Raw genomic sequence first — 25,237 nt, 5'->3', positions numbered from 1 at the left:
AAAAAAGCATCTTATAACAATAAGGTTAGTGGAGCAAACAGTTGCTGCAGTTGGTTCCAAGGCCGTAATCAATATTCAACATCTCCCTCCTCTACAGTTCATTCTGTTGGTCTATGAGTCTTTCACAATGGAAAAACGCTGACCTTCATCCCTGAAGGCCTCAGCCTTTCATTACCATGCCCTTAACAGGCCAACATTGCTGTACCTGCCTGTTCATGATCACCACCGGACATGGGATAATCAAGATCAAACATCTTGGCCAGTATAATTCTTTTCTTTGTTTACTAGTCAGTTGGCATGAGGTGCCCAAATGACCCAGAAGTTGCTATAGTCTTAGGTTTAGTGATACCCTTACTGTGACACCTGGTGGATGCATCTCCCACTCCAGGAACTATGGCTTCTAATCCTGCAGAGCCTAAATGTATAGGTACAGGAAGCACAAATTCCCGAAGAGGGTCACTGGTGAGAGGGGTATTGCTTCTTCCATATCCTGGTTCCTGTACCCATGATTTTTACCCGTGGGATACAGCACCATGGAATGGCCATTGGTTCAAATATATATATATATATACTGTGTTTTGAAGGCCAGTACCTCAATCCTAGGGGATGTTTTCCCCAAGCTGGTATTTAGATGTGGTGTGAAGAGGCCATACTAACGTACTATCAGGTTGGCAGTTTCAAGGAGATATGGTGCATTGTAGGGCCGATGGATCCTGTGGTCATGTGCCCACGGTCACATTTCCTTCACTATAAAGTTGATCTCCTTGGTTAGAGGTGATACTATATGGGATCTCATAAGGATAAACCATTTCCTTCATGTCCTTGGTTATAGATATTGGTGATGGCCAAAGCACTTGGGCAGGAAAGGGAAATCCATATCCGGGATATGCATTAATCCCAGTAAGGAGTTACTGCTCCACCCTCCAAACTGAAAGAGGTACACTGTAATCAACAGGCTTCCCAGTGGCCGGTTGATCTCTTTGAGGGAGGGTACCATGTTGAGGCTTTAGCATCTGTCTCCGCTGTTGACAGGCCAAACATCCAGCATTGGCAGTAGCTCGATCAGCCTTGGTGAGAGGGAGCCCATGCTGGTGAGCCCTTATATAGTCCCCATATTCACTGCCACAACTACTCCATTCATGGGCACATTGTGCAAGCCCTGGCACCGCGGAGGACAAAGGCTGGCTGTTATCCACTGGAGTCCTTCTGTTCCCCTAGCTGTTCAATGTCTCCTCTGCAGTGAATGCTCTCAAACGGTACTGCCATCAGACACAATGTCCACTCCTGTGAGTCCATCCATACAGCTCTTCCCTAGACTTCTTATCTCCAGCCTTCCAGTTGTGCCCTTTCTGGCCTGACCAACCAAGCCATTTGCCACTGCTCAAGAGTCCATGTGCATACTTCCTTCAAGTCACCTCTCTCACTGCAAAGTAGATGAGCTGTGTACTGCTTGAAACATCCTCCTGGGAGGATCTTCCCTCACCACTGTCTTTCAGGGCCACCCCTTTGGGGACGGCAGTGTGGTAACAGCCCATGTTCAGCTCACATCAATATGTCGCAGTGATTCAACTACGGACCAGGTGTGGGCTTTGTCCTCCTCTGAATCCTAATCACAGACAAGCCCCACAAGGCTACAGGGTGAGCTGGGAGAGAGGTAAGGGTGCAGCAGAGATAGGTAATGTGGGAATCTGGGCCTACTGCTCACGTGGTTTACTCATGCCTCTGTATGTGTTCACACCCAGTCACAAATATACCACTGAGGATGGCCACCGTGCTCACCCACGTGTGCTCATGACTTAGCAGGTCTGAAAATTCCCGGATCTTGATAGGAAAGGGAAACAGGGAAGGAAAGGAATCCAATAAGTAATTAAGTAAATAATCCAAATAATTGGGCAGGTAATGGCTCTGGGCAGCTGGAGCTCAAAGCTGCTGGGAGCTCTGAGAGGAACTTGCCTCAGAGCGTTCCCTCCTGAGAGGCGAGGGGCTGGGATTTTAGGCTATCAAGTCCCATTCTGTCACTGATTGAGGGTCGTTTCCAGGGGCATTCTGACTTGCCATGCACTTAGGCCAAGTGTACCTCCACATCAGAAATGAAGCCTTATCAAGGGACAGGGACACCAACACGATCTGCTATATACCCCATTCATTTTCAAAATTGTGAGTTGATGTCCTGTCAACGTCCAGAGGTGACCACTGATCTTATTTTTTAGTATCATTATGAAACCATGGGCTTTTTATCCATTCGACGTGTTTCAATCTCTTCCAGTCATTACTCATCTTAATGCTGATGTTTCATCTTTGGCCAGTGGGAGTCTTCTCAAGTTGGCTACTGGGTCCTTTTGACATGAACCTGACCTAAGTCTCATAACTTCCTTATTCTCAAGTATGACAAACTATCCTGCCCCAGACCTGGAATCTCTCCAAAGAGTTCCATTTAGTGAAAAGTACTATTTAGAGACCTCAATCTGGATACAAGGGGTATGCACTGTTATTGGTTTGTCATTGCTTCTAAGCCTTTTCAGGAGACAGAAAATAAATATGCAAATCTTGAGTTCATGCTGCTACTTCCAATGCAGATTTAAGATTAGCAGTTTTTGCTTAACTTTCCTTTTCTTACACTGAAAATCTTAGTTCCTAACACCATTACTATAATTACTTATTTGCTTTATCACCATAAATAACCCTTTTCAAAATAATAATGCCAGCAGTAACATATCTCCATGGTTCTCGTTGTTCTTAGGGTTCTATAGTCAAAATGCTGAGTTTTATAATCACTTGAAAGAAAATTCTTCTATGTGGCTTTGCCTCCAACTTTATATATAATTAGGTGCATGAGTTTCATTTTGTTTTAAAATTTTAGGGATTGCATCACTTTTCCTCTGTTTAAATTAATCTAAAATTAATTCCTTCCAGTTTAATTTTTTGTTTTAATTATATTATTCCAACATCAAAACCATAAAATAAAGTGTTATTACCATTTTACAGGTGAAGAAACTGAGACTCAGAGAGCACCTGCCCCAGCATCACAGAAAAGTGAGCGGTCTTTCCCCATCAGGGGGCGGGAGAAGGGCTGCAGGGAGTCTGCAGATGGGACAGACTTTTTCTCAAGAAGTAGATTTGGATGTACTCAGGGTTGAGCCTTCCAGTCCCTCAGCTGTTCTTTTTGGAAAAGGCTGGTGGTCTTCTCTGAACACATGAGTTTGCAGCCCTCAAAGTGAGGGTCTGTCAGGTCAGGGGGGACAGTTGGCTCCTCCTCATGCAGCAGAGGCTCTCCCACAACGTTGGTCAGTCTGTAGGTCCCCCCACTGTCCCTCCACCACCCTACTCCCCTCCCACCCCCAGCCCATGGTCAGCTGCAGGAGCCCTCAGAGCTACACCCAGCCATTCCTGGGCCCTCCCTCCCCTGGGCTGGGGTCCCAAGCTTCCTGGCCCCTTTCAGAAGCTATCAAAGCCCCTATTCTCCAAACACAGCTGTGCCAGCCTTCAGCGCCATGTCCATCCCCCCTCTTCAGCCCCACTCTCACATCCCCATGGCATAGGATCCAGGTGCCTGTGTGATGTGCATGGCCTCAGAGAGCAATCAAGCTGCTTGGGCGCCCACCCCCAAGTCTGAGAAAGTGGAGACAGGTGTTCAAGAAGCTGTAGAGACAGGCTCTCCCAGTGGCCACTGTGATTGGGAGTCCAGTGGGGGGGTGGGTTGGGATGCTAGAACTTGGAGGGTTGATTCTGCTTCCTGAACTTGGGTCATGACCTCAGCTTTGTCTTGGATGGAGGATATTGGGGGTGGGCAGTGGGTTGGAGATTGTTCTCATCTGGAGAAACTGGAAAATTCTCCACGGCCCAGGAGGCTGGGAGACGGCCAGCTGGGTTGCACATGGAAGCGGGAGGAGAGCTGGACCCACCTCCTTCCTTCTCTCTTCTTTCCACCTCTCCCATTTTCTCTCCCCTGAGAGAGACAGCTGTGGGCCCTGGCAAGAACCCGGGCCTGGGAGTTGGGAGACCTGGGTTTTGGTCATGTCAGTTACATGCCATGTGACCCTAGATGGTCACTTCACCACTTGGGTCTCAGTTTCCTCGTCCAGAAGATACGTAAGGTTACCTGAGACATTCTCCTCCTGTTACTGGGGCAGGAAGTTCTACTTAAAATCTGACTTTCATTCTTCCTGCTTCCATTGATCCTGTTTGCTTTCAGCCAGTCCCTGAGGATCTCTTTCTGAATCCTAGAGGGGAAGGCCTTAGATCTCATCTCTTCTCAAAAAGAGGATGGAAATGGAGAGTGGGGGAGATTGTCACATGGCCATGGGTCAAGATGCAAGTAACGAAAGTCCCTGATCAGAAACTGGCAGATCAAGTGCAGGTTAGACTTCAGTATGAATTTTCACAGCTGGAAATACTGGAAAGTCTTGGGGAGGTGCTCATTTCCTCCCCTGGGAAATCCTTGGGAAAGGACTCCTCTCTCAAATAATGAGCACTCTATCCCATTCACAGGGGAGTGGCCCACTGACCTGGCCAAGAGATCTGGTGCAGATTAGGGTGTGTGTGTATGACTACTAAAGGAAAAGAATTAGATTTTGTTGCTGTACACCTGAAACTAACACAATATTGTAAATCAACTTTACTTCAAGTAAAAAATAAAATAAAATAAAAAATAATTAGATTTGACTGAGCCTAAGCCATGGGCCACGTGCCTCCTCTACCCAGCCCAAGTGCAGTACATGTTACCCAGTGCAGCAGATACTCTTCAGCCTGTTGTACAGAAGAAACCGTTCCAGAGAAACAAAGACCTTCCCAAGGTTTTGCCACTGCAAATGGCAGAACAGGAGTTTGACCTCAGTGCGCATGACTCCAGAGTCCTGTTCTCATCAAGATCTTCACAGCAGCAGTTCACTGTTCTCTCACCAGGTCTGGTTTCCCACCAGGGGTCTGCCCCTTGGAACAGACTGTCTGGTACCAGCCCTTGTCCAGACGCAGGTGCTGCTGGAGGATGGATTCCTCCAGGGCACCAAAATGTGTGCCCACATTTCTAGTCACATGGGTAGGTGGCAAGGAAAGTCATTTTCTCTGTCTTTTCTGGTCACAGCCAGGTTTCCCCGAGGCAAGAATTGTCGTTACATGTGAGCCACGGCTGGGACTGAATTTCAGCCACTCAGTTGCATGGCTTTGCCTGGCTGGGCTCAAGCCCCATCCAGCCCATGTAGAGACAAGCCTAAGTGGGGGTTAGGATGGATTCAGGCACCGATGCTGAGACTGTCTCTCAGCTTGGGGATGCAAGGTCTGAGGAAAGCAAAGCGAGGTCCTAGGTCTGCCCAGGCGTTGCCTAGATCTGTCCCCAGAGGCATTCTCAGATCCCTCACCCCCACTAAGGAACGTGGGACAGCATTCCCAAGGCCTAAAATAGTGCCTGATCCATAGCGGACATTCAGTTAGTATTTGTTTAATGAAATGAATAAACTGAGGTCTCTTTCTCCCCAAACTCCCCAGACATCTTGCCCTGTCCCCTTCAGTCTTGCATCCCTGCCTGGGGCATGTCTCTTACTGAGGGACCTTACCACCCACTTCCCCCAGGTCTTCTTGTCCCGTCTTTCCAATAGATGGGTCTGTGCGGAGGGGCCCGAATTCTACCTTTTAGGTCCTCAAGAATTTGGGGAGGAGGGTTTTTGTTTGTGGGGGAGGGTTTGTTTTTTTGTGTGTGTGTGTGAGAGAGCTTTTCAAGTCCTTCGGAACCAAGTTCACAGCACTGTGAGTGGAAGCCCAGGCAGTGGAAGCCTAGGCAGTGGTGAGTGGGGCAGTTGGGGCATCCACTAGAGGGCAGTCCAGAATTTCCATACAAGACGGACTTGGGTAAATCTAGATGGATGGACATGGACCTGCCTTGAGGCTGCATTTGCATTGCAGGCACCCCACTTTACTTGGGATATTTTGGAGGTGCTGTTAGAGATTGTGTAGATCAAAGCCCCTGACAAGCTATCCTTGATGCCATCACTGGTATCCAGGGGAGAGAATCCAGGCGTCTGGCTGTCCTGCCCACAGTCTGTGCCATGGCCCTTGCCTGGAATCCCAGGAGGGAGGAGGGAGAGGGAAAGAGAGCCTGGGAAAGAAGAAGCAAGCTGAGGCCCTGGAGCTGTGGGGGGGGGGGGTGTCATTGGTATTCTGGGCTCTGAGGAGTCCCCAGCGGCTGGGCAGCGCTCAAGGCCCACCCCCTGGCACCAGGCTGTGCATTCATCAGCGACAGCTCTGGCCAGTGGGCCCTCTGGGCTCCCAGCAACGCCTGCATTTTGCACATTGGTTTGCATGACCAGTAATGACCGTTCACAGTGCCACATTCCCCCCTCCATGTCTAGAGAGTTCCTTGCTTTGCTTAACCCATGAATCTGCTGCCTAACCTCCATCCCTCCAGCTGCAAAGTCAGCTCCTCCTCTGTGCAGGGAGTGGGAGCACCACAGAAGACAAAACCCAATCAGAGCTTCCTCCAGGGGGGTGGCTAAGGTCATTTGCACCTGATCCTGCCTCCAAAAAAGAGACTCCCTCCCCCATTTATACGTGCGTGTGATGTCTCTCCAGGAGCAAAGCCTCCCTCCCATTCTCCCTTCATCCTTTTCCCTACTGTCTGAGTCCCTCCTCCTCTCCTCTTGACCAACGGGAAGTCCTTCCGACTGTCTAACTTCCATCCCTCCGGCTGCAACATCATCCTCTAGCTCGGCGAGCGCTCCCTGCCCGCCCCTTCTGCCCTCCCTCCCTCCCTACTCCAAGTCATCGGCTTCTTATCCCCAGGACGCTGTCCTACTTCTCTCGTCCTTGCTCTCGCGGCTGCCGCCGCCGGGAACCGACGCAGAGAAGGCAGCGGGTCCCGTGATCTTCCCGAGCCCCCCGCGTTCCCAGCCCGAGGGCGGGGGCAGACTCGAGGAAGGGCGGGGCGGGGGCGGGGGTAAAGAAAGGGGGTTTTGTGCGGCGCCCGGCCGCCCGGCGCCCTCTTTCGAGCGTCCTGCGGGCCCAGCCTCTGCTCGCGCCCGCGCAGTCCCCGCCGCAGTCTCGGCTGCAGCTGCGGGACCGAGCCGTGGACGCGGAGGAGACCCCCGGAGGAAGCAGCAAACTTCGCGGTACCGCACCCCCACCCCAGTCCTCCGCCTCCCGCCGGTAGGTGAGTGCGACCGCATCCCAGCCGCCCAGACCTGGGAGGGAGAGAGAAGGGAGCGACCCCCGGCTGCCCTGTGGTCCGCGTCCCCGACCCCTCAGGCCTTGCCTCGCGTGGCTCCGGCACACCCAACCCGCCGACCCCTGACACCTCGGCGAGGTCCGCTGTCGGCCAGCCCGGAGCGCCTACGGCCCCTGCTGCCGTCCTGCCATCTCCAGCTCTGCCTCCCAGCTCTGCCGCTGGCACCCCCATTGCTGTTTGCAGCCTGACCCGCAACCCCCTTGAGTCCGCGGGCTAATGGAAACGCCCCTGTGGGTCCTTGCGTCTTCCCTGCTGCGGGCTCCAGTCCCAGCACCACCGCCCGAGATTTGCGACCTTGTCCTGGTCAGGGCGGCAGCGGTTCGAGTCAGCCCCCGACTCTGTACCCACGGTGCAGGCAGCACCGCGGGAAGAGCCGCGGCCGGCCACCCTAGGGGTACCTTCCCGGAGCCCGCAGGACAGCAAACAGGAGCCGCTGTTGTGGGTGGTGCCGGCGCCGACTGGAGCTGGAATCCCAACTCTGCCACTTACTTGCTGTGTGACCTTGGGCAAGTTAGTTCACCTCCCTGAACCTCGGATTCCTCATCGATGTAATGTCTAATCTGTATTTTTCTCAAAGTTGAGGTTATACATGGGAAGCATTTAGTAAGAGGCCTGGCTCAAGTAGATGGTCAGGAACTGTCAGCTGGAATTCCAGTTACCGCTCCTGCTTTCCTTCCTAGCACTGCTGTTGGGCCGGGAACCCCTCTCCCCCCAGGTACTTCCATATCCCCTTCCTATCAGAATAGCTCTGCCCACTTGGTTCTAACAGGACAAAGATTTGCCATTAGTTTTGTTAGCACCATTCATATCTGCATTACTTCTATTCCAGATAATACCAGTGAGATCAAGGGACAATGACCTAACCCATAGACCCACTCCCAGTATTACCAGTGCCTGTGTTGTCATGGCTAACTTTGCTGTTGATAACAGCATCATCCACATTTCAGGTTTTATACTAGGAGGAGTTACAATAGCTCAGCTGACGATGTTGCTAATCATATTGTTAGTTGTGCTTCCAATAAATAGGACTATTTATATGGTTACCGCAATTACTCCTGCAGGCCCTGCTAAGGCCTCACTGATATTGTGTAGGTTCCTGTTGCCCCTCACACAGCCACTAAGGGGGTAGCTGAAAGCTTCCCTCCTGCTGTGACTGAAGCTCTGGCCTCTTGTGCATCCCTGCTCACCCTGCTGAGTGCTGGAGCTCAGTTCCCGTGGGGCAGACCTTGAACCGCCAGCTGGTGGGCATTCAGCATAGAGATGGTGGGCATTGGGTATGTGTGCCTAAGTGCACGCACATGCATGCGTGCGCGCACACACGCACACACGCACACACACACACAGCTTGGTCTTGATTCTCTGTGCACTGGGTTTTTGAAGGCTGTGAGGGGATAGACATCCATGGTCAGACAGGAATGATAATGTAACGAGAGGGAAGTTTCCTGAACAGCTGGGAAAACTCAAGACAAGGGGAGAAATCCAGAGGCTGTAGCAGAGGGATGGTGTGGCATCAGGGAAAGGGACAGGAAGACTGCTGAGCTCTTGAGGATAGAGATGAAGTGGTGGTGTGTCCTGCTCTGGAGGATGAGAAGATGTAGTGGAGGTGGGTGGGTGTGTGCTATGGAGACCAAGCCTTGGATCCTTGAGTCTGAGTCTGGTACCAGAGGAGGGGATGCCTAAGTTTTCTCAGGACTCCTAGCTCTACCAGGAAGGGGCTGAGGACCAAGCTTGGTGTGATTGGTGTGGGGTTGGGAGGTGTGCAGAACTCTCTGACTGAGAACCACACAATCAGGGCCACTCTCTTGGCTCCTCTGGTCAGTGACTCCAAATCTTGGAGGTGAGGGTGGGATACCCTCTATGATTCAAGGCATCCAGGTCCTCATCAGACTCAGACTTTCTCCCTTCATTCCCCCACTTACGTAACAGAGGTGAAAGGCGGGGTCTAGGGTGTTGGTCCCAGAGTGGCTCCAACTATATGGGTTTCTGGGCCGCCCATCAGAGAGCTCTGGGTAGCTCCAGCTCCAGCCCAGGGTGAGGGGAGGGAAGGCGCCAGAAAGGGGTCCAGCTTAGGACCTGGCACAGCTCAAATGCATGGCAAACAGTCTCTCAAGCACCCGGCAGGCACTGGCTGTTCATACCAAATGGTCCCCACTCCAACCCCAGAAAGCAGTCCTCTCAAGGGCCCCCATGCCCAGAGTTGGTCTCACACCCTCTGATTGGGCCCCATCAAGAACCTCCTCCCTCTCAAAGGTCGAAGAGAGGCCCTGGGCATCTGGCTTCTGCCATTCCTCCCCCACCTCTGACCTTGAGGTCAGAGCCACAGAGCCACAGAGCCCTTGATGCCCAGCCACGATGGGGGAAATGGATGTTACCGTGGTGGGGAGGCATCCTTAGGAGGATCTGGGATCCTTCAGAGGATCTGGGAGAAGAGGGAAACTTCCCATCAGCTCAGGCTCAGAAAAGGGCGGACATGTATGAAGGCAGAGCCTGAGTGGTCAGGGAAGATAGAAGTGGAACAATGGGCCTGAAGTGGGAATGAGTAGACAGTAGGAATAAGCCTGATGTCTAGGAAGCCTTGCCTGCAGTCTAACCTTCATCTCTCTTGCCGTATCACTGGCCTATTCCATGGCAGCCTTGGCTCTCCGTGCTCTTTTGAGTCTAAGCCAACCATTAAAGATGACGTTGGCTCTGCAGCCTTCCTTCCTGGGGGCACACTGGCCTGGTGCCTGACTTGGTTTCACTGGGGACTCAGGTTCAATCCCTCTCTGGGCCCATTTCTCAATGTCCCACCCCCATCCCTCCATTATGAGAGTGTAAGAGCTTTGAGATCTTCAGAAGAATAGTTCAAGCTCTCAGAGCTTCTGATAGCCAAGGGCAGGAGGGAAATGGTCCCTTTCATTTATTCTCACACACCCCCCTTAGCCCACCCCCCAGCCTGGGGCTGGGGTGGAGGAAGGGAGAGGCTGGATGGAGGCCAGACTGGCAGAGACAGGGGCTTTGTCCCAGCTGGTTTCTGAGCCAGGAGATCCTGTGGGAAAGCCCGTGCCAGGCAGAAAGGAAAGGCTGGGAGGAAGGAGGGAGAAGGCAGCCAAGGATGAGGGGGTGGAGGATGCTGGGGGGTAAAGAGAAGAGTTTCCTTATAAGTAATGGTGCAGTGGGGGGAGGTCAATGAGGGGTTGGGCTGGAGAGGTGTTGTTCATTGCCCGGGTTTAGTCTAGAAAGCCTTCCCAGAGGAGGCTAGGTGGGTATGGTACTCAGGGAGGAAGGGACAGGAAGGAAAGGTTGGAGGGGTACTGTGGGAGGAGGAAGGTTCAAAGAAGTCTGGTACTGGGAGGGGCAGGGGAGACTCAAGCATAATGGCACCCACAATTCATGCTATATGCTGTAAGCATTTATTGAGCTCTTACTGTGTGCAGGGTGCTATACATTTGTACAGGTTTTTTTGTTTGTTTTGTTTGTTTTTTGTTTTTGTTTTGTTTTGTTTTAGGATAAAAAGCACTCTCAAAGCCCATAGCCTCATGACAACCTGTAAGGTGGTAGTAATGGTGCTCCTTTACAAGTAAGAAAACAAAGGCTTAAAGAGGGTAAGGAACTTGCCTTAAGTCACACGGTGAGTTGATGAGGACCCAGGTCTCAGTTCTGAATAAGAATCCCTTGGTGGGGGGGACTTCCCTGGTGGCCGCAGTGGTTAAGAATCCTCCTGCCAGTGCAGGGGGCACGGGTTCGAGCCCTGGTCCGGGGAGATCCCACATGCTGCGGAGCAACTAAACCTGTGCGCCACAACTACTGAGCCTGCGCTCTAGAGGCTGTGCTCCACAGCAAGAGAAGCCACCGCAATGAGAAGCCCGTGCATCGCAACCAAGAGTAGCCCCCACTCGCCACAACTAGAGAAAGCCCACGCGCAGCAACAGAGACCCAATGCAGCCAAACATAAATAAATAAGAATCCCTTGTGGGGAGACAGAAACAGTGTTAATTAATAGTGAGGTGGGGGCAGTGGGCTTCTGGAATCAGGATATGTGTGATCCATGTGGACGTGGGAGGGAGTCAGAAGTCCATCCTGAGGTCTAACCCCATCTTTCCTCCTCCATTCCCCCCCCTCATCCTGCAGCATGGCCCTACCATCTCTGCCCCTGCTGGCAACCCTGGCTCTGGCCTGGGTCCCTGCGGCCTTAGCTGATGCTCTGGAAGGAGACAGCTCAGGTAAGCAACCCCACTCAGGGTCACTGTCAGTCTCCTGCATCTCCCCTGTGGTAGGAAGGAGCCTCTTGTTCAGCCCTAACCAACGTCTGTCAGCCTTGAGGGACCCAGGGAGGAGATAGAATTGGGAGCACTGTGGGGGAAGATCAGGGCAGGGACACTTGAAAATAAGGGATGATTTGTGGGCCGCTGGTCGGGTGGCGGAATCTTGGGAGTAGGGCTAGGGAGGGGCACTAGGTGCATGGCTGCCAGTCTCCAGGGTGGAGGATGGGAGACCCTTGGGGCACAATGAATGGGGCTGGGAGGCAGAACAGAGGTGGAATTGGGAGAAATCGTGGAAGTGACTGAAGGGAACAGACTGGGAAACTTTGGGGACAAGGCTGCAGGACCCAGGGGGTGAGGTTAGAAGACCCTGGGGTGGGGGCCAGGAATCCTGGGGTGGTACTGGGAGACTTTGGGGGTGAATTTGACTGGGAGACTTTGTGGATCGGTCTGTAGACCGTGGGAGGTGGGCCTGGGGGACCTAGAGGTGGGTTTGCAGGACTCAGCGGGCCCGAGCCCAGGTTCCTGGGGGCGGGGTTACGAAAACCCCCGGGCAAGGCCCGGGAATCCTAGGGCGGGGCGTCGGGATCCTGGGGCGGGGCTCGGAAACCCTGGGGCGGGTCGTGGCAGATCCACAGCACGAAGTTCCAGCCGGCCCCGCCCGCCCACAGAGGACCGGGCTTTCCGCGTGCGCATAGCGGGTGAGGCGCCGCTGCAGGGCGTGCTGGGCGGCGCCCTCACCATCCCGTGCCACGTTCACTACCTGCGGCCGCCGCCAAGCCGCCGGGCCGCGCAGGGCTCCCCCCGGGTCAAGTGGACCTTCCTGTCCGGCGGCCGGGAGGCCGAGGTGCTAGTGGCGCGGGGGCTACGCGTCAAGGTGAGCGAGGCCTACCGGTTCCGCGTGGCACTGCCTGCCTACCCAGCGTCACTCACCGATGTCTCCCTGGTGCTGAGCGAGCTGCGGCCCAACGACTCGGGCATCTACCGCTGCGAGGTCCAGCACGGCATCGACGACAGCAGCGACGCTGTGGAGGTCAAGGTCAAAGGTGAGAGGGCAAAGATGGAGAGAGGTTCCCGGAGAGAGGGAGGGGAGCCCACAGTCTGAAGCAGAAGCAAACACCTAGAAGGCACAGACTGAGTTGGAAAAGGAGTGGGTAGCTACAGGCCTCTGTTACCTCCTTTCTCTCTTCAGGTGGAGGAAATTCTACCCACAGTCTCACTGAAGCCCCTCATGCTGTAGAGGGGGCGCAATTTGGACTTTACCCTTTGTATACAGGGGGTTGACAAGGAGGGGAAGGGGAAGTCAGTGTGCTGGGTGATCCTGCCTCAGGATCCTCTCTGCCCCGCAGGGGTCGTCTTTCTCTACCGGGAGGGCTCTGCCCGCTATGCTTTCTCCTTCGCTGGGGCCCAGGAGGCCTGTGCCCGCATCGGAGCCCGAATCGCCACTCCGGAGCAGCTCTATGCCGCCTATCTTGGGGGCTATGAACAGTGTGATGCTGGCTGGTTGTCCGACCAGACCGTGAGGTGGGCTGGGGCTGGGGCCCTGGAGCTTCTAGCTGTTTCTGAGGTGGGCTGTGGCCTCTGGTTCTGCCAGGGGCTGCCTCAGGCTGGCCATATAGGGCTCCCTGCCTCTGGCGGATGAAGCTGGTCTTTGGAGGGTGGGTTAGGACCCCGCCTTGGTGGGGGGTGTGCATTTCTACAGAGCTAGGAGGACAATTGGCTGCACTGAAAAGCAATGGGATTCAGGAGGATCACCGTGGGATGGCTCCCTGGTGAAGGCATTTGTACCCCTTCCCCAGGTATCCCATCCAGACTCCACGAGAGGCCTGTTATGGAGACATGGATGGCTTCCCTGGGGTCCGGAACTATGGAGTGGTGGACCCAGATGACCTCTATGATGTCTACTGTTATGCGGAAGAACTAAATGGTGATTGGGGGTAGGGAGTTCCCAGGGGAAGAGCCCCCTCTCCAGTGCTGCCCATAGGTCCTCCTGGGCCTCTGCTGGACCTTATCATCCTTTATCATCCTGTATTTAAGTGGGCAGCCAGCGGTAAGGAAACAGTCAGTGTCCCTCCCTCCAAACACTGTCATAGAGACAAGTTCATGGCCAAAGCCTCAGACAGGTGGTAGGAGACTGAGTTTGACTCTGCTGTTACCTGTTGTGCATCTCTCTATGTTTCAGTATCTCTGAGCCTCAGTTTCCTTCTTGGCAGAATTAGGAAGTTGGGCCAGTTTCCTTCGAGCAATATTATCGATCCTAAGGTTCTATCTAGACTTCGATCCTATAAAGTAGTGTGATGGACTGCATGTCGCAGATGAGGAGACTGAGGCCCAGAGAAGCTTGCCCAGAGTCTCTGTGGGAGCCCAGGGTGGAAGGAGCTCCCTTCTTGGTAACCCAGCCTCTTCTTCTCCCCAGGAGAGCTGTTCCTGGGTGCCCCTGCAGACAAGCTGACATTGGAGGAGGCACGGGCGTACTGCCAGGAGCGGGGTGCTAAGATTGCAACCACGGGCCAGCTGTATGCAGCCTGGGATGGTGGCCTGGACCGCTGCAGCCCAGGCTGGCTGGCTGATGGCAGTGTGCGCTACCCCATCGTCACACCCAGCCAGCGCTGTGGTGGGGGCCTCCCTGGTGTCAAGACTCTCTTCCTCTTCCCCAACCAGACCGGCTTCCCCAACAAGCACAGCCGCTTCAATGTCTACTGCTTCCGAGGTGAGCCCACCTCCCTGCAGAGGCTGAGACCAACCTCAGGGAGACGGAGTCGAGGCCGTCGCTCTTACCCCAGCCCCGACCGGTTTCTCTTGGATCTTTGCCATTTGCCTCAAGGAGCTTTGGGTGGTGCTCAGCTTGTCACTTAGGGTTCTAATTCTGGTTGTGCCCTCTGACTTGGTCTTTGTGGCCTCAAGGAGGGCTCACCTCGCTGCATCTCCTCACCTGCCTCCACACCAGTAGTCCCTGCCTTGTCTCTTCCTGTTGCAAAGCTGCCTCTCCCTTATTGGGCTGCCAAATATGTCTCCATCTCTCGTCAGCTCATGAGCAGACCAGAGATGACTGACATTCTCTGAATCCAATGAATGATCTGCTCCAGTTAACTAAATACGCTTCAGAGGGGTTTCCAGAACCTTCAGCTTGAAGGTATCAGATTTTTACCACCAAATATTGAGGGACAGACATAATTCCCCCCACAGGGAGCAGGTCCTTAAAGACAGCTGGGTGTAGAGATGGCTTCCTGCCCACATCTTATATTGGGAGCTGGAGGGGAGGCAGTGCCTGCGACCCCCAGAGGCACAGGGCCCAGGCCAAGGATGACTGACAATCAGGGAGGCATTGCCACGGAGCATTGGAGTCCCTGCCCCAACTGTGAGCCTGCAATACTGATACAAGGGCTGGAGGCAGAAATGGAAAGAGAAGACACAGCCTACTAGGAGCCCTTAGTCTGAAGGAGGAAGACACAGTTTCTGCCATGGGAGCCCTCAGTCTGACCAGAGACGAAATGCTTCACTCCCAGCACAAGGAAAGACTGAGAGAAAAGCATTACTTCCCCTGGGACAGATCTCCAGGTGGCTTTGGCCCGAGGCTGGGAGGGATGGGGAAGGGAAGTCCACAGGAAGACAGGTCCATCTGGAAAGACTTACTTGAACACAGATAATGGGGATGATGATGATGATAATTATAACAATAGTAGTTAACACGTCTAGCACTGATTATAATTATGTCCCAAGCACTGTTATGGAAAGAAATTGAAGGAGGAACTGAATCAGGAGAAGAGGGGAAGGAAGAGGACGACTATGGCTGGGAGCAGGTGGAGGGCAGAGGCGGGCAAGGGCACAGGTTTGCTTGTCTGCTGTGAGCAAGGCTCACTGAAGCAGGTGACGCAGGCAGGATGTGCTGTCCTGTCTTGTCTGGCTGAACACAGCTGGCCCTCAGGGCTTTTCTTAGCCCAATTCCACCTTTGCTTCACTGGCTTTCTGCTCTTGGTTCCCTTCCCCTGGGACAAGGTAATTCATTCTAAAACTCTGGTTATTTGAAGAGAGCAGATCCTGGAAGGATGGGGTGGCCACTTGCCCTTTTGCCCCAACACCAAGATCATCAGGTGGTGATGGTTGAATGTCCTTCCTGTACCCTACCCTTCAGCTCTCCTGTGGTGATGGCAGCCTGTCCCCTTCCATTTCTAGAGTCTTAGGATGACTGGGATTCCCTCACACCTTACCCTAAAACCAGGGTCCCAAGGTGCTGAGGCCATTCTGTCCATCCTTCTGCCTCCATCTCCTTACTCAAGGGATGACCTCTTTCCTGAGCCTTCCTTTACCATTCTATCTAAAGTAGCACTTCCCATCTCCTTACTAAACTTAATTGTTCTTTATATGGTAACATTATATGTTTATTTGTTTGTCTGTATCTAGAACATAAATTCCCTTGAGGGCAGGAAGCTTGCTGTTCTGCTGTGCACTGTATCCTCAGTGCCCAGGAGAATGCTTGGGTACTTGATTAATGCTTGAGGAATGAGTGATGAAGCCCCGGGGTGCTCTCTGGGCCCCATGGGTGCTCCATAGGGAAGACGAGAGACAATTAAGAGAATTCCATGGTCTCTGAGTCTAAGCCAGAACCCTCACATGCAGGCCTGTGAGGGCAGAGGCACCTCCTTAACCTCCCATCGGCACTTTCCTCCTGCCACAGACTCTGGCCAGCCCTCTGCCATCCCTGAGGCCTCTGACCTGGCCTCTGATGCACTGGAAGCCATTGTCACAGTGACAGAGACCCTGGAGGAACTGCAGCTGCCTCGGGAAGCTGTGGAGAGCGAGTCCCGGGGAGCCATCTACTCCATTCCCATTATGGAGGATGGAACAGGTGGAAGCTCCACTCCAGAAGACCCAGCAGAGGCCCCTAGGACCCTCCTAGGTAACTCAAATGTCTTATCCTGGGGATATCCACACGTGGGAGAAGTTGGGGCAGAAAGGGCAAGCCCAGGCTGAGGCCGGGGTTGTCGCTGCCGTGATTCTACCCTGTCCTCTCTCAGCAGCACAGTCGTGCAAGGCACCTCTCCTGTTCCTCTCCCAACCTTTGCCTTTCCAGCAAATCCCACTCCCAGATAGCTGGGTCTGGAGATGCTTGGACTAAGGAGCTGCCCTCTGGGAAGGAGGGATCTCCTTTCTTTGGTCTCTCCTCCCCCTCACCTACCCAAAATAAACAGAGAATTTTAACAGACTGGGAGAGGGAGATGCAACCACCAGGTCTTCCTGGGCTAATGACAGCTCATAGAGCCTTCTCAAGTGTTGCCTCACTATTGCAGCTCCAGTGGAAATTCTTCTGGTGTGGAGCAAAGGCAGTTCCTCCCCAGGGCAGGCTCTTCCCTCTCCCTGAGGGCTCACCCTCCCCAGCCCCACCTTTCTCCCCTTCCCCTTCCTTCTTCCTGTCCTCTGGTGGGTGCTGTCCCTGGTGCTGAACCATCTGTGCTTTGCCTAGAATTTGAAACCCAATCCATTGTACCTCCCCTGGGGTCCTCAGAAGAGGAAGGCAAGGTGTTGGAGGAAGAAGAGACATACAAGGATGAAGAAGAGAAAGAAGAGGAAGAAGAAGAAGAGGAGGAGGTGGAGGACGAGGCCTTGTGGGCCTGGCCCAGTGAGCTCAGCAGCCTGGACCCAGAGGCCCCTCTCCCCACGGAGCCGGCTCCAGAGGAGTCACTCTCCCGGGCATCCCCACCAGTGAGGGCGGTCCTGAAGCCTGATGCATCACCACCTCCCTATGGAGAGCCAGAGGCTCCCAGGCCTCCAACGGTCCTTGGACCACCCACGGAGGCCCTGCCCTCTCCCAGGGAAGGGAACCTGGCATCCCCATCACCTTCTGCTCCGGTTGGGGCAAGAGAGATAGGGAAGGAGACTGGGGGTCCTGAGCTGTCTGGGGTCCCTCGAGGAGAGAGTGAGGAGACAGGGAGCTCCGAGGATGCCCCTTCCCTGCTTCCAGCCACACGGGCCCCTGAGGGTACCAGGGACCTGGAGACCCCTTCTGAAGAGAATTCTGGAAGAACTGTCCCAGCAGGGACTTCAGTGCATGCCCAGCCGGTGCTGCCCACTGACAGTGCCAGCCATGGTGGAGTGGCCGTGGCCCCCTCATCAGGTAACTTTGCCCAAGGCTCAACCTCCCTCTTTATCCTCATCCTCTTTCCCCCCCTGCAGCTCTGGATCACCTGACCTATAGTCCTTTAACCCACCACTGCCCCAGACTCTCTTGTCCTTTGCCTTCATTCTCCTACCCACCTCTACCTGTGGGCTTCCAATCTTGGATACCCCACCTTGTGACTTCCATTCCAGCTCTCTGAGTCCTCACCCTGTAACCCCCAACTCCATGACTCCCACCCTGTGACCCTGTCCCTGTTTCTGAAATCCACACTGTGACCCCCAGCCCTACCACCAAACACCTGGAACTTTTTCCTACCCTTGGCTCTCTACCTGTGACCCACATCTCACTGGCCCCACAGAGGACCCTCATGCCTTGTTCAGTGGGTGCCCTCATTGCCTTTTGCGTTCTTCAAGGCCCAGGCCCATCCTCCACTGCTCCCTCCCCGTCCTGTGTGCCACCTCCCTTCAGCTGCCTCCCACTGGTATCAGGGAAGCCTGGGGTCCCATGCCCACCCCTCAACCTTTGGGGTCCAGGAGAGCCCTATCCCCACAGAGCCTTAAGCAACTACTTCTGTGAAGTACTTTTTTCGACTGTTTCATGGAAACAAGCCTTGGAAATAAATCTCTATTAAACCGCTTTATAACCAAAACTCTGGCACCCTCTGTCTCCACCCCCAGCTGTTTGCCCCTCTCATTCCATGGAGCTGTGTCCTGGGTAGCTCTTTGATGGTTCTTTTGGTGCCATCTCTCTCTCTGTGTCTCTCTGTCTCTCTCTTTCTCCCCCTGGGTCTTTGTGTGTCTTTGTGCCTCTTCCGTCTCCATCTTCAGCCTGCACCCTTTCCTGTCCTAGCAGTCTAACAGCCCCTGCTGTTCCCTTGTCCTCTCCTCAGGCCTGTCTCCGCCTTCCTTCCTGACTGCTGAGATCCCAAATCTGACTGTACACTTTACCCCAGAGAAGTCTTTGTCTGTCAGTCTGCGGGAGTGCTGGGAGTTGTAGTCCCTCACTCCTGATGGAGAGAAACCTCTGCAGGCCAGAGTGTGTGTGTGTGTGTGTGTGTGTGTACACGTGTCCCTTTCTGATCCATCTTGATGGCTCCCATCTAGAGCCATACATACAGAGGACTGACAGAGAAAGCCCCTCTTAGCATGAAGGCCATTCCCTGGTGTCCAGGTGCCCCAAGGCTCTGTTCCCCTCCCCCACATATCAGCAGGGGAATGGTATCTCGCTTTCATCCCACTGCCCATGGCCTCCCCCTCCTCCACTAACTCCTGCACTAATGACCACCCTCACCCACTATTTCACCCTTCCTGAACCCAAAGGATCTCAAAGTTCCTATTGCTGGAGAAGAAACAAATCAGGAGGGGAGGATGGAGAGTGTGGAGGGAGGGGGAATGGGGAGTTAGGTTCTGGGGTCTGAGAGAAAGAAGCCCTATCTATTCAGTGAAGGTTGAGCTTCCAAATGGAGATCTCTGGAGAAGGCTGGGACCCTCCTAGTACCAGGGCCATTCTCCTAGGTGGCCCAGGGTGGGCTAGGGGGCTCTACATCACACCTAGGCTCACTCATTTCAACTACTGTCTCCCTGCCCAGCTGGCCTTGGAGTTCAGTGCTGTGGGGTGAGGAGGGCCTTTGGTGGGAGAGGATCACCATTGGAAGTATCTGCGGTGTCTTAGTTACCCCACCTGGGGGATGAGTGAGAGGTCCTCCAGCCTGCTATTGCAGCAGGAAGGAAGAACTTTCTGATTGTGTATAGTAGTTGATCCAGAAGGGGGGAGGCGGAAGACCAGAAAGTCTCAAGAGGAGTTCCTTCACCGCCAACACCCGCCCCCCACCATCCTGGTTCAGGTTCTGCCACCCACAGCCAGGGGGAGGGACCTGTGGCTTGGGTACGGCCCCAGGGACCAAGTTTGAGAGTCTTTGGCCCCCAGGGTTAGGGGGTTGGACAGAGAGGAGCAGAGAGGATCACGGGAGGAGCAGGAAAGTGTGAGGAAAGGAAGGGGGCTCAGGACTCCTACCCTCTGTAGGACCTGGTCCTTAAAGGGTTAAATAAAACACTTCCCCTTCTTGCCTTGCCCTAGGAGGTAGCAGTACCAGCTTGAAAGAAACTATTGGCAGAAGGGGTGATGACAGGGGGAGTGGTGTTGGAATAGCTGATTCATTTTACCCAAAACAGCTAGGTCATCCCAGCAAAATTCTTTGAATCACCGCCAGCTTCTCCTCCCCCCACCTCTGCTCTGATCCCCACCAGGCAGTGGGATCTTGGGCCAGAGTAAATCACTGTGGGCGTGGGCCTTGGCTGCTAGGAGTGGATGGCTTGGTCTGAGGGGTCCTGCCCAGGGCTGGGCCGAGAACACTGACCTGCTCTGTCAGTCTGTGGGGCCATCATCTCCAGGTCATCCGGATCAGAAAGGAGTAGAATCTGACAGCCCCTTCAGCACCTAGGCCCAGTCTAAGGGCAGCCACCCAAGATCATGAGAGAGAGTCCAGAAGAGAAGGCAGATGGCCTAGCCAGACGGAGCTGGATGTAGACAACAGATTGCAGGCCTTCAGAGTAGTGTGTTAGTCCAAGAAGACTGCCTGGAGGAGAGGGGCCAGAAGGAAGGAACAAAATGGACTGAAGGGGTTTCTAGGCTGGGGAACCTGCAGGAGGCCCCAAGTGGAGGGGGAAAGGGGAGCCTGGTAATGGGGTGGGGGGAGAGTCCTGGGAGATAAGAAGGGGAGGCAAAGAGGTTGGGTGATGTTGAGAGAGTGTGTGGAGCCAGTGCTACAGGACAGGGGGAGCTGCTGCAGCTCCATTCATGGGAAGGGTTGGGGGGGGCGAGGGAGTAGGGCATAGAGTGAGGGAAGTGCATTGGATCTTCACTAAGAGCTTCTGGGCCTGGCTCTGCCCAGTGGACAGCAGGAGGAATGGTTAGCTCCCTCCTAGACCACCCCAGTGTCAGATCCCAGAAGCAGTAAATGGCAGGCCACACCTCACTGTTGCTATGGTGACTCTCCTCTCCTTCAGTTCCACCCAGCCCACCTAGACTACACAGAACTGTGCTAGGACCTGGCACAATGACAAGGGGTGGGGGACTAAACTCTAGGCCTAGAGAGGTAAAGTGACTGGCTCAATGTACCCAGCAGATCCAGGAGCTAGGTAAGAGTCCAGGACGCATGACTGACAGCCCAGTATCTTTCCCCTTAGTGGGATTAAACCCTGAAGGCCTTCCTGGACACTCCTCTCGGCCCCTGTTAGACGTGGCCCACACTGGTGGGCATGACAATGACCAGCACTGGGCTGAGCCAGTGCTGAAGTGGGGGGCAGTGAGGAGGGGAAAAAACCCAGAACTCAGGTCTGGGCTGTGACCAGAGGCAGGCTCCAGGGAGAACATTTAGGGTGCTGTGATAGCCCCCAGGACAAGCGGGTCAGGGCTGGGACCCCTGAACCCTGTGCTGCAGAGCTGTGCTCCCCTGGCCCCCCACCTCACACCTCTCTCCCTCTCAGGTTACTGTGTCCCCAGCCCCTGCCACAATGGTGGGACGTGCTTGGAGGAGGAGGAGGGGGTCCGCTGCCTATGTTTGCCTGGCTATGGGGGGGACCTGTGCGATGTTGGTGAGTGTGCTGAGGGGCTGCGGTGGGGGGAGAGCTGAAGCCTAGACCCTGCCACAACGCGCTAGCTCCAGGGGGTGGGACGGGACACTGGTTTGGGCCTTGCCATTAATGAATTTCCATTTGTTGTTGTTGTTGGAGGCACCCCGCACTTTGCGGGATCTTAGTTCCCTGACCAGGGATTGAACCTGGGCCTCCTGCAGTGGAAGCGCGGGAAAAGAATCCCCATTTCAGACAAATCACATAACTTCTCTGAGCCCTCCCCTCAATTTCCTCATCTGTTAAGTGGAATCAAAAAGGACTCTCTCAGGGAATCTATGCTCCTGAAATTTGGCAGGCAGGCAGTACTTGTCGGTTTCCATTCTCCTGGGAAGAGAGGAGGGTTCAGCTCTTCTTTAGGAAGGAGGATTGCAGAGACCCAGGCCGGGACTCCAGCCTCACCCTGGTCTGTGTCGCTCAAGAGAAGGAAGGCATCAAGGCCCCCCTCCAACCAGGGCCCTTCCAGCTCCTAGCTGCTCCTTTTCTACTCTCTCTTTGGCACCGCCCTCCTACACTTAGCCCGCCCCCTCGGTCTGAGGTGGTGGGAGGAGCCCAGTCCCTGTCTGGGGACCCAGCCTCTCAGAGTTTCGGCGTTCTCCCGCCTAAGGTGCCTGCCCTTCTGTGTCCTAGGCCTCCACTTCTGCAGCCCTGGCTGGGACGCCTTCCAGGGCGCCTGCTACAAGCACTTTTCTACACGAAGGAGCTGGGAGGAGGCGGAGAACAAGTGCCGGATGTACGGCGCGCACCTGGCCAGCGTCAGCACGCCGGAGGAACAGGACTTCATCAACAGTGGGCTGGGGACAGGGCGGGAGGCGACCCTCATCACCTGTTCTCTCACACACTCACTCACTCATCAATCAATCAATCAATTAATGAGTGTGTTAATTAACCCCCTTATACATTAATTCAGGTACTCATTACTTGGTTTACCTCATTCATTCATTCATTCACTTTTCTTTCCTCTCTCCCTCCGTCCCACTCCACACGTGGGTAGTGGGGCTTCAGGCAGGGGAGGGCTGAGATTCGCGCAGGAAATACACCTGCATCAGCCTGGCGGTTGCTTGGGGGCTTATCTTTAGTCGCTCCCCACCTCCCTGGCTCTCCTGCCTCCCTCTACTCTCCCCGACTCTGACCTTGCTGAGAGTTTTCACTTTTTCCAGAGTTTCCCTTTTCTAGCCCTGGTGATATTTTTCTTCTTCCCTCACCCCCCACGCCCCTGCCTTCCATCCCGCCCTTGTGCAGATGTTGGAGGGATAAGGATACCGGGAAGCGCGGATTTGGGGTTGCGGGAAGGACTTCCCCCCGCGAGCACCCACAGACAGCCCGATGACAGGGAATGGCCGCCATCTGCTGGCAGCGAAGCTCACTGCACACCTTCGTCTCCCCTGCGGTTCTTCCCCAGATCGATACCGGGAGTACCAGTGGATCGGGCTCAATGACAGGACCATTGAAGGCGATTTCCTGTGGTCAGATGGCGTCTCCCTGGTGAGAGGTTCTGGCCGCCCCTCACGCTGTCTAGGTCGCTTCTTCGAAGCATTTCTGCCCTCTACTCCCAATAACCCCCATCCCTCCCTCTCCTTTTACTGGCCCCTTACCTTTTCCTCTTCCTGGCCCTCCTGCATTCCTTGTGTCCCCTTCTCTTCTCTTCTGGTTCCCATTATCCTTCCCCCCAAAGCCCCTGACATCTTCTTTTTCCTTCTGGGTCCCCTACTCCCCATCCCTCTAGCCTTCCCTCTCCTGGTGCCCCTCCCCCACCCCCTTCTCCTCAGGTCCTCCAGGTCCATTCCTCCCAGTGCTCCTGGGGCTGGAGCTCCTCACCACCTCCTCCATCCTCCCCCCACCCTCCCAGCTCTATGAGAACTGGAACCCTGGGCAGCCAGACAGCTACTTCCTGTCCGGAGAGAACTGCGTGGTTATGGTGTGGCACGATCAGGGACAATGGAGTGATGTGCCCTGCAACTACCACCTGTCCTACACCTGCAAGATGGGGCTGGGTGAGGGCGGGCGAGGGGGAGGAGGGGTGGGGGCTAGAGAATCCTGGAACTGATGTGTGTGTAGAAGGAGGGTGCAAAGCTACACAGAGAAATCAGAAATGCGTCCCAGGCCGTGGGCATGGGCGGGATAACAAATTAGACGGGTCCGTTTGGAACCCCTACTCTTTATTATTTATTTATTTGGTTGCACCGGCTCTTAGTTGCGGCCGGTGGGCTCCTTTGTTGTGGCATGCAATCTCTTAGTTGCAGCATGCATGTGGGATCTAGTTCCCTGACCAGGAATTGAACCTGGGCCCCCTGCATTGGGAGCTCGGAGTCCCAACCACTGCGCCACCAGGGAAGTCCCTGGAACCCCTACTTTTTTGTGTGTGTCAGGTTATGGCCTACTCCTCTCCTCCTTCATCCCAATTCTGGGAACTGTTACCCCCAGAGCCCAGCTCCCAGTTCCTGACTGTGTTCCCCCTGCAGTGTCCTGTGGCCCCCCACCAGAGCTGCCACTGGCTCGAGTATTTGGCCGTCCACGGCTGCGCTATGAAGTAGACACAGTGCTTCGTTACCGGTGCCTGGAGGGCCTGGCCCAGCGCAACCTACCACTGATCCGCTGCCAGGAGAATGGTCGCTGGGAGCCCCCCCAGATCTCCTGTGTGCCCCGCAGGCCTGTGAGTGCCAGGAGGAGGCAGGTGGGGGGCACTAGCCAACACAACCCTGGGCTCCAGTCCTAGCTCTGTCCATCACTGGCTGTGTAATCTTGGAGTTATCACTACCCCTCTCTGGGGCAAAGAGGAGGTGGGCTGAATGCTCTGGGGTCCCCTTCAGTGTTGCTGTCTGAGAATATGCAGCCACAGTCTGGGCTCTTAAGGGCTGAGCCAGGCAAAGTGTTTTGATGAGGTCAGAGGTCAAGGAGCAAGAACCCAGAGGGCAGGCTCTGAGAAGAGAGAGAAGGAGGAGGAGCCCAAGGGTGGAGGGTGAGTGTGTGTGTCTTTCCCAGGCTCGAGCTCTGCGCCCAATAAAAGCCCCAGAAGGACATCAGAGGAGGCTCCTGGGGAGCTGGAAGGCACGGTTGACACCCCCTCCCAATCCCGCTCCAGGTCCCTAAGGGTCAAGGCCCCCAGCACTGCGCTCTGCCCCCAACCCTCCCTCCAACCCATGCTTTTCCCATCACAGGGAGTGACAACGAGAGGGGTGGAGCTGAAGTCCAGGTGATAGTGCCTGGAGGGGCTTCTGTGAAATACCTGGGTAGCTCCAGCCCTGCCTTAGGCTCTCTCACCCCTACCCTGGGCATCAGGTTTTTCCCTCAGGGCCTTGAGTAGGTCCCTAAGTGCCTCAACTGCCCTCTCCTTGCCAGCCACCCTGTCCTCTCCATTCCCCTGGGGGACTCTGTGCCCACTCATTCTCGGTTTTCCAAGAGAATGGGTTCGCAGGGTGGAATACCTGTAAAACCAGCAGGAAATAAAGCTGCATTTGAGCCCAAACAAGTTTGATGCCTCTGTGTGTGAGAGAGAAAAGTGGAGTTGGGCCGGGCCTCACAGGATGAATAGACCTTCTGTGTTTATTAGCTTCTGAAGATCAGAGAAATCCTCAAGATGTCAGTGCCCGATATGAATGCCCGGCACAGAATAGCTGCCCTGTAAGTATTTATGGAATGAAGAAGCCCACGGGGGTTGGGGAACAGCATGAGGATATTTGGAAGAAGCTGGAGTGCCCAGAGTGTCCAGTCAAGCCGACCTGGAGTTCAGTCTGGGGAGGTAGAGGGGCTGAGGGCCCGGAGAGGAAGGCAGAGAGGTGGGTGCTTTGGTGTCCCCATTCCGAGGTCCCAGAAGGGGATTCTCCCAGGGGGTGTGAGGGTGAAGGGAACGCAGAGGGTTAGGCTTCAAGAAGGCTTACTTTCAGCAGAAGAAGCAGAGATGCAGGAACGGGGAAACAAGGGCGGGCAGGGATCTGGGGAACGACCTGTGAGGCCCATAGGCTGTGGTCAGCAGAGGGCGCTGCGGCTGCAGACACGTCAGCCTGAGAGTGCCGTGTGCGCGTGCGTGAGTGGAGCCGAA

General features: G+C 54.7%; 1 protein-coding gene across 6 annotated transcripts; it reads left to right on the top strand.

Moving 5' to 3' along the window:
• Window positions 1-6,925: 6,925 nt before the first annotated feature.
• BCAN (brevican) lies at window positions 6,926-24,667 on the top strand. Of its 6 annotated transcripts, none has more exons than XM_033414669.2 (15): window positions 6,926-7,138; window positions 10,701-10,797; window positions 11,324-11,415; window positions 12,126-12,500; window positions 12,804-12,978; window positions 13,254-13,381; window positions 13,871-14,164; window positions 16,130-16,351; window positions 16,958-17,566; window positions 21,055-21,162; window positions 21,829-21,987; window positions 22,601-22,683; window positions 23,048-23,192; window positions 23,661-23,851; window positions 24,181-24,667. In XM_033414669.2, exons 3-15 carry the CDS (start codon window positions 11,325-11,327, stop codon window positions 24,286-24,288), a joined length of 2,688 nt encoding a protein of 895 aa, XP_033270560.2. In that variant the 5' UTR covers window positions 6,926-7,138; window positions 10,701-10,797; window position 11,324; the 3' UTR covers window positions 24,289-24,667. The 6 variants fall into 6 exon arrangements, 5 of the variants coding, with proteins under 5 accessions (XP_033270560.2, XP_049557954.1, XP_033270559.2 ...); XM_033414668.2 differs by having other exon boundaries at window positions 6,927-7,134; window positions 16,916-17,566; XM_004284547.3 differs by having other exon boundaries at window positions 6,927-7,138; window positions 16,916-17,566.
• Window positions 24,668-25,237: the final 570 nt, after the last annotated feature.

This window comes from Orcinus orca, chromosome 1 (genome assembly GCF_937001465.1).
Source record: "Orcinus orca chromosome 1, mOrcOrc1.1, whole genome shotgun sequence".
Taxonomy (NCBI): Eukaryota; Metazoa; Chordata; class Mammalia; order Artiodactyla; family Delphinidae; genus Orcinus; species Orcinus orca.
The sequence above is the reverse complement of the archived record's forward strand: the minus strand, read 5'-3'. Positions and strand labels throughout refer to the sequence as shown.

Coding starts and splice junctions, on each gene's coding strand:
- BCAN (XM_049701997.1), top strand. CDS start 11,325: ATGGCCCTACCATCTCTGCCCCTGCTGGCAACCCTGGCTCTGGCCTGG. Junction 14,165..16,129: donor CAATGTCTACTGCTTCCGAG/GTGAGCCCACCT, acceptor CTCCTGCCACAG/ACTCTGGCCAGCCCTCTGCC. Junction 21,988..22,600: donor GGAACAGGACTTCATCAACA/GTGGGCTGGGGA, acceptor GTTCTTCCCCAG/ATCGATACCGGGAGTACCAG.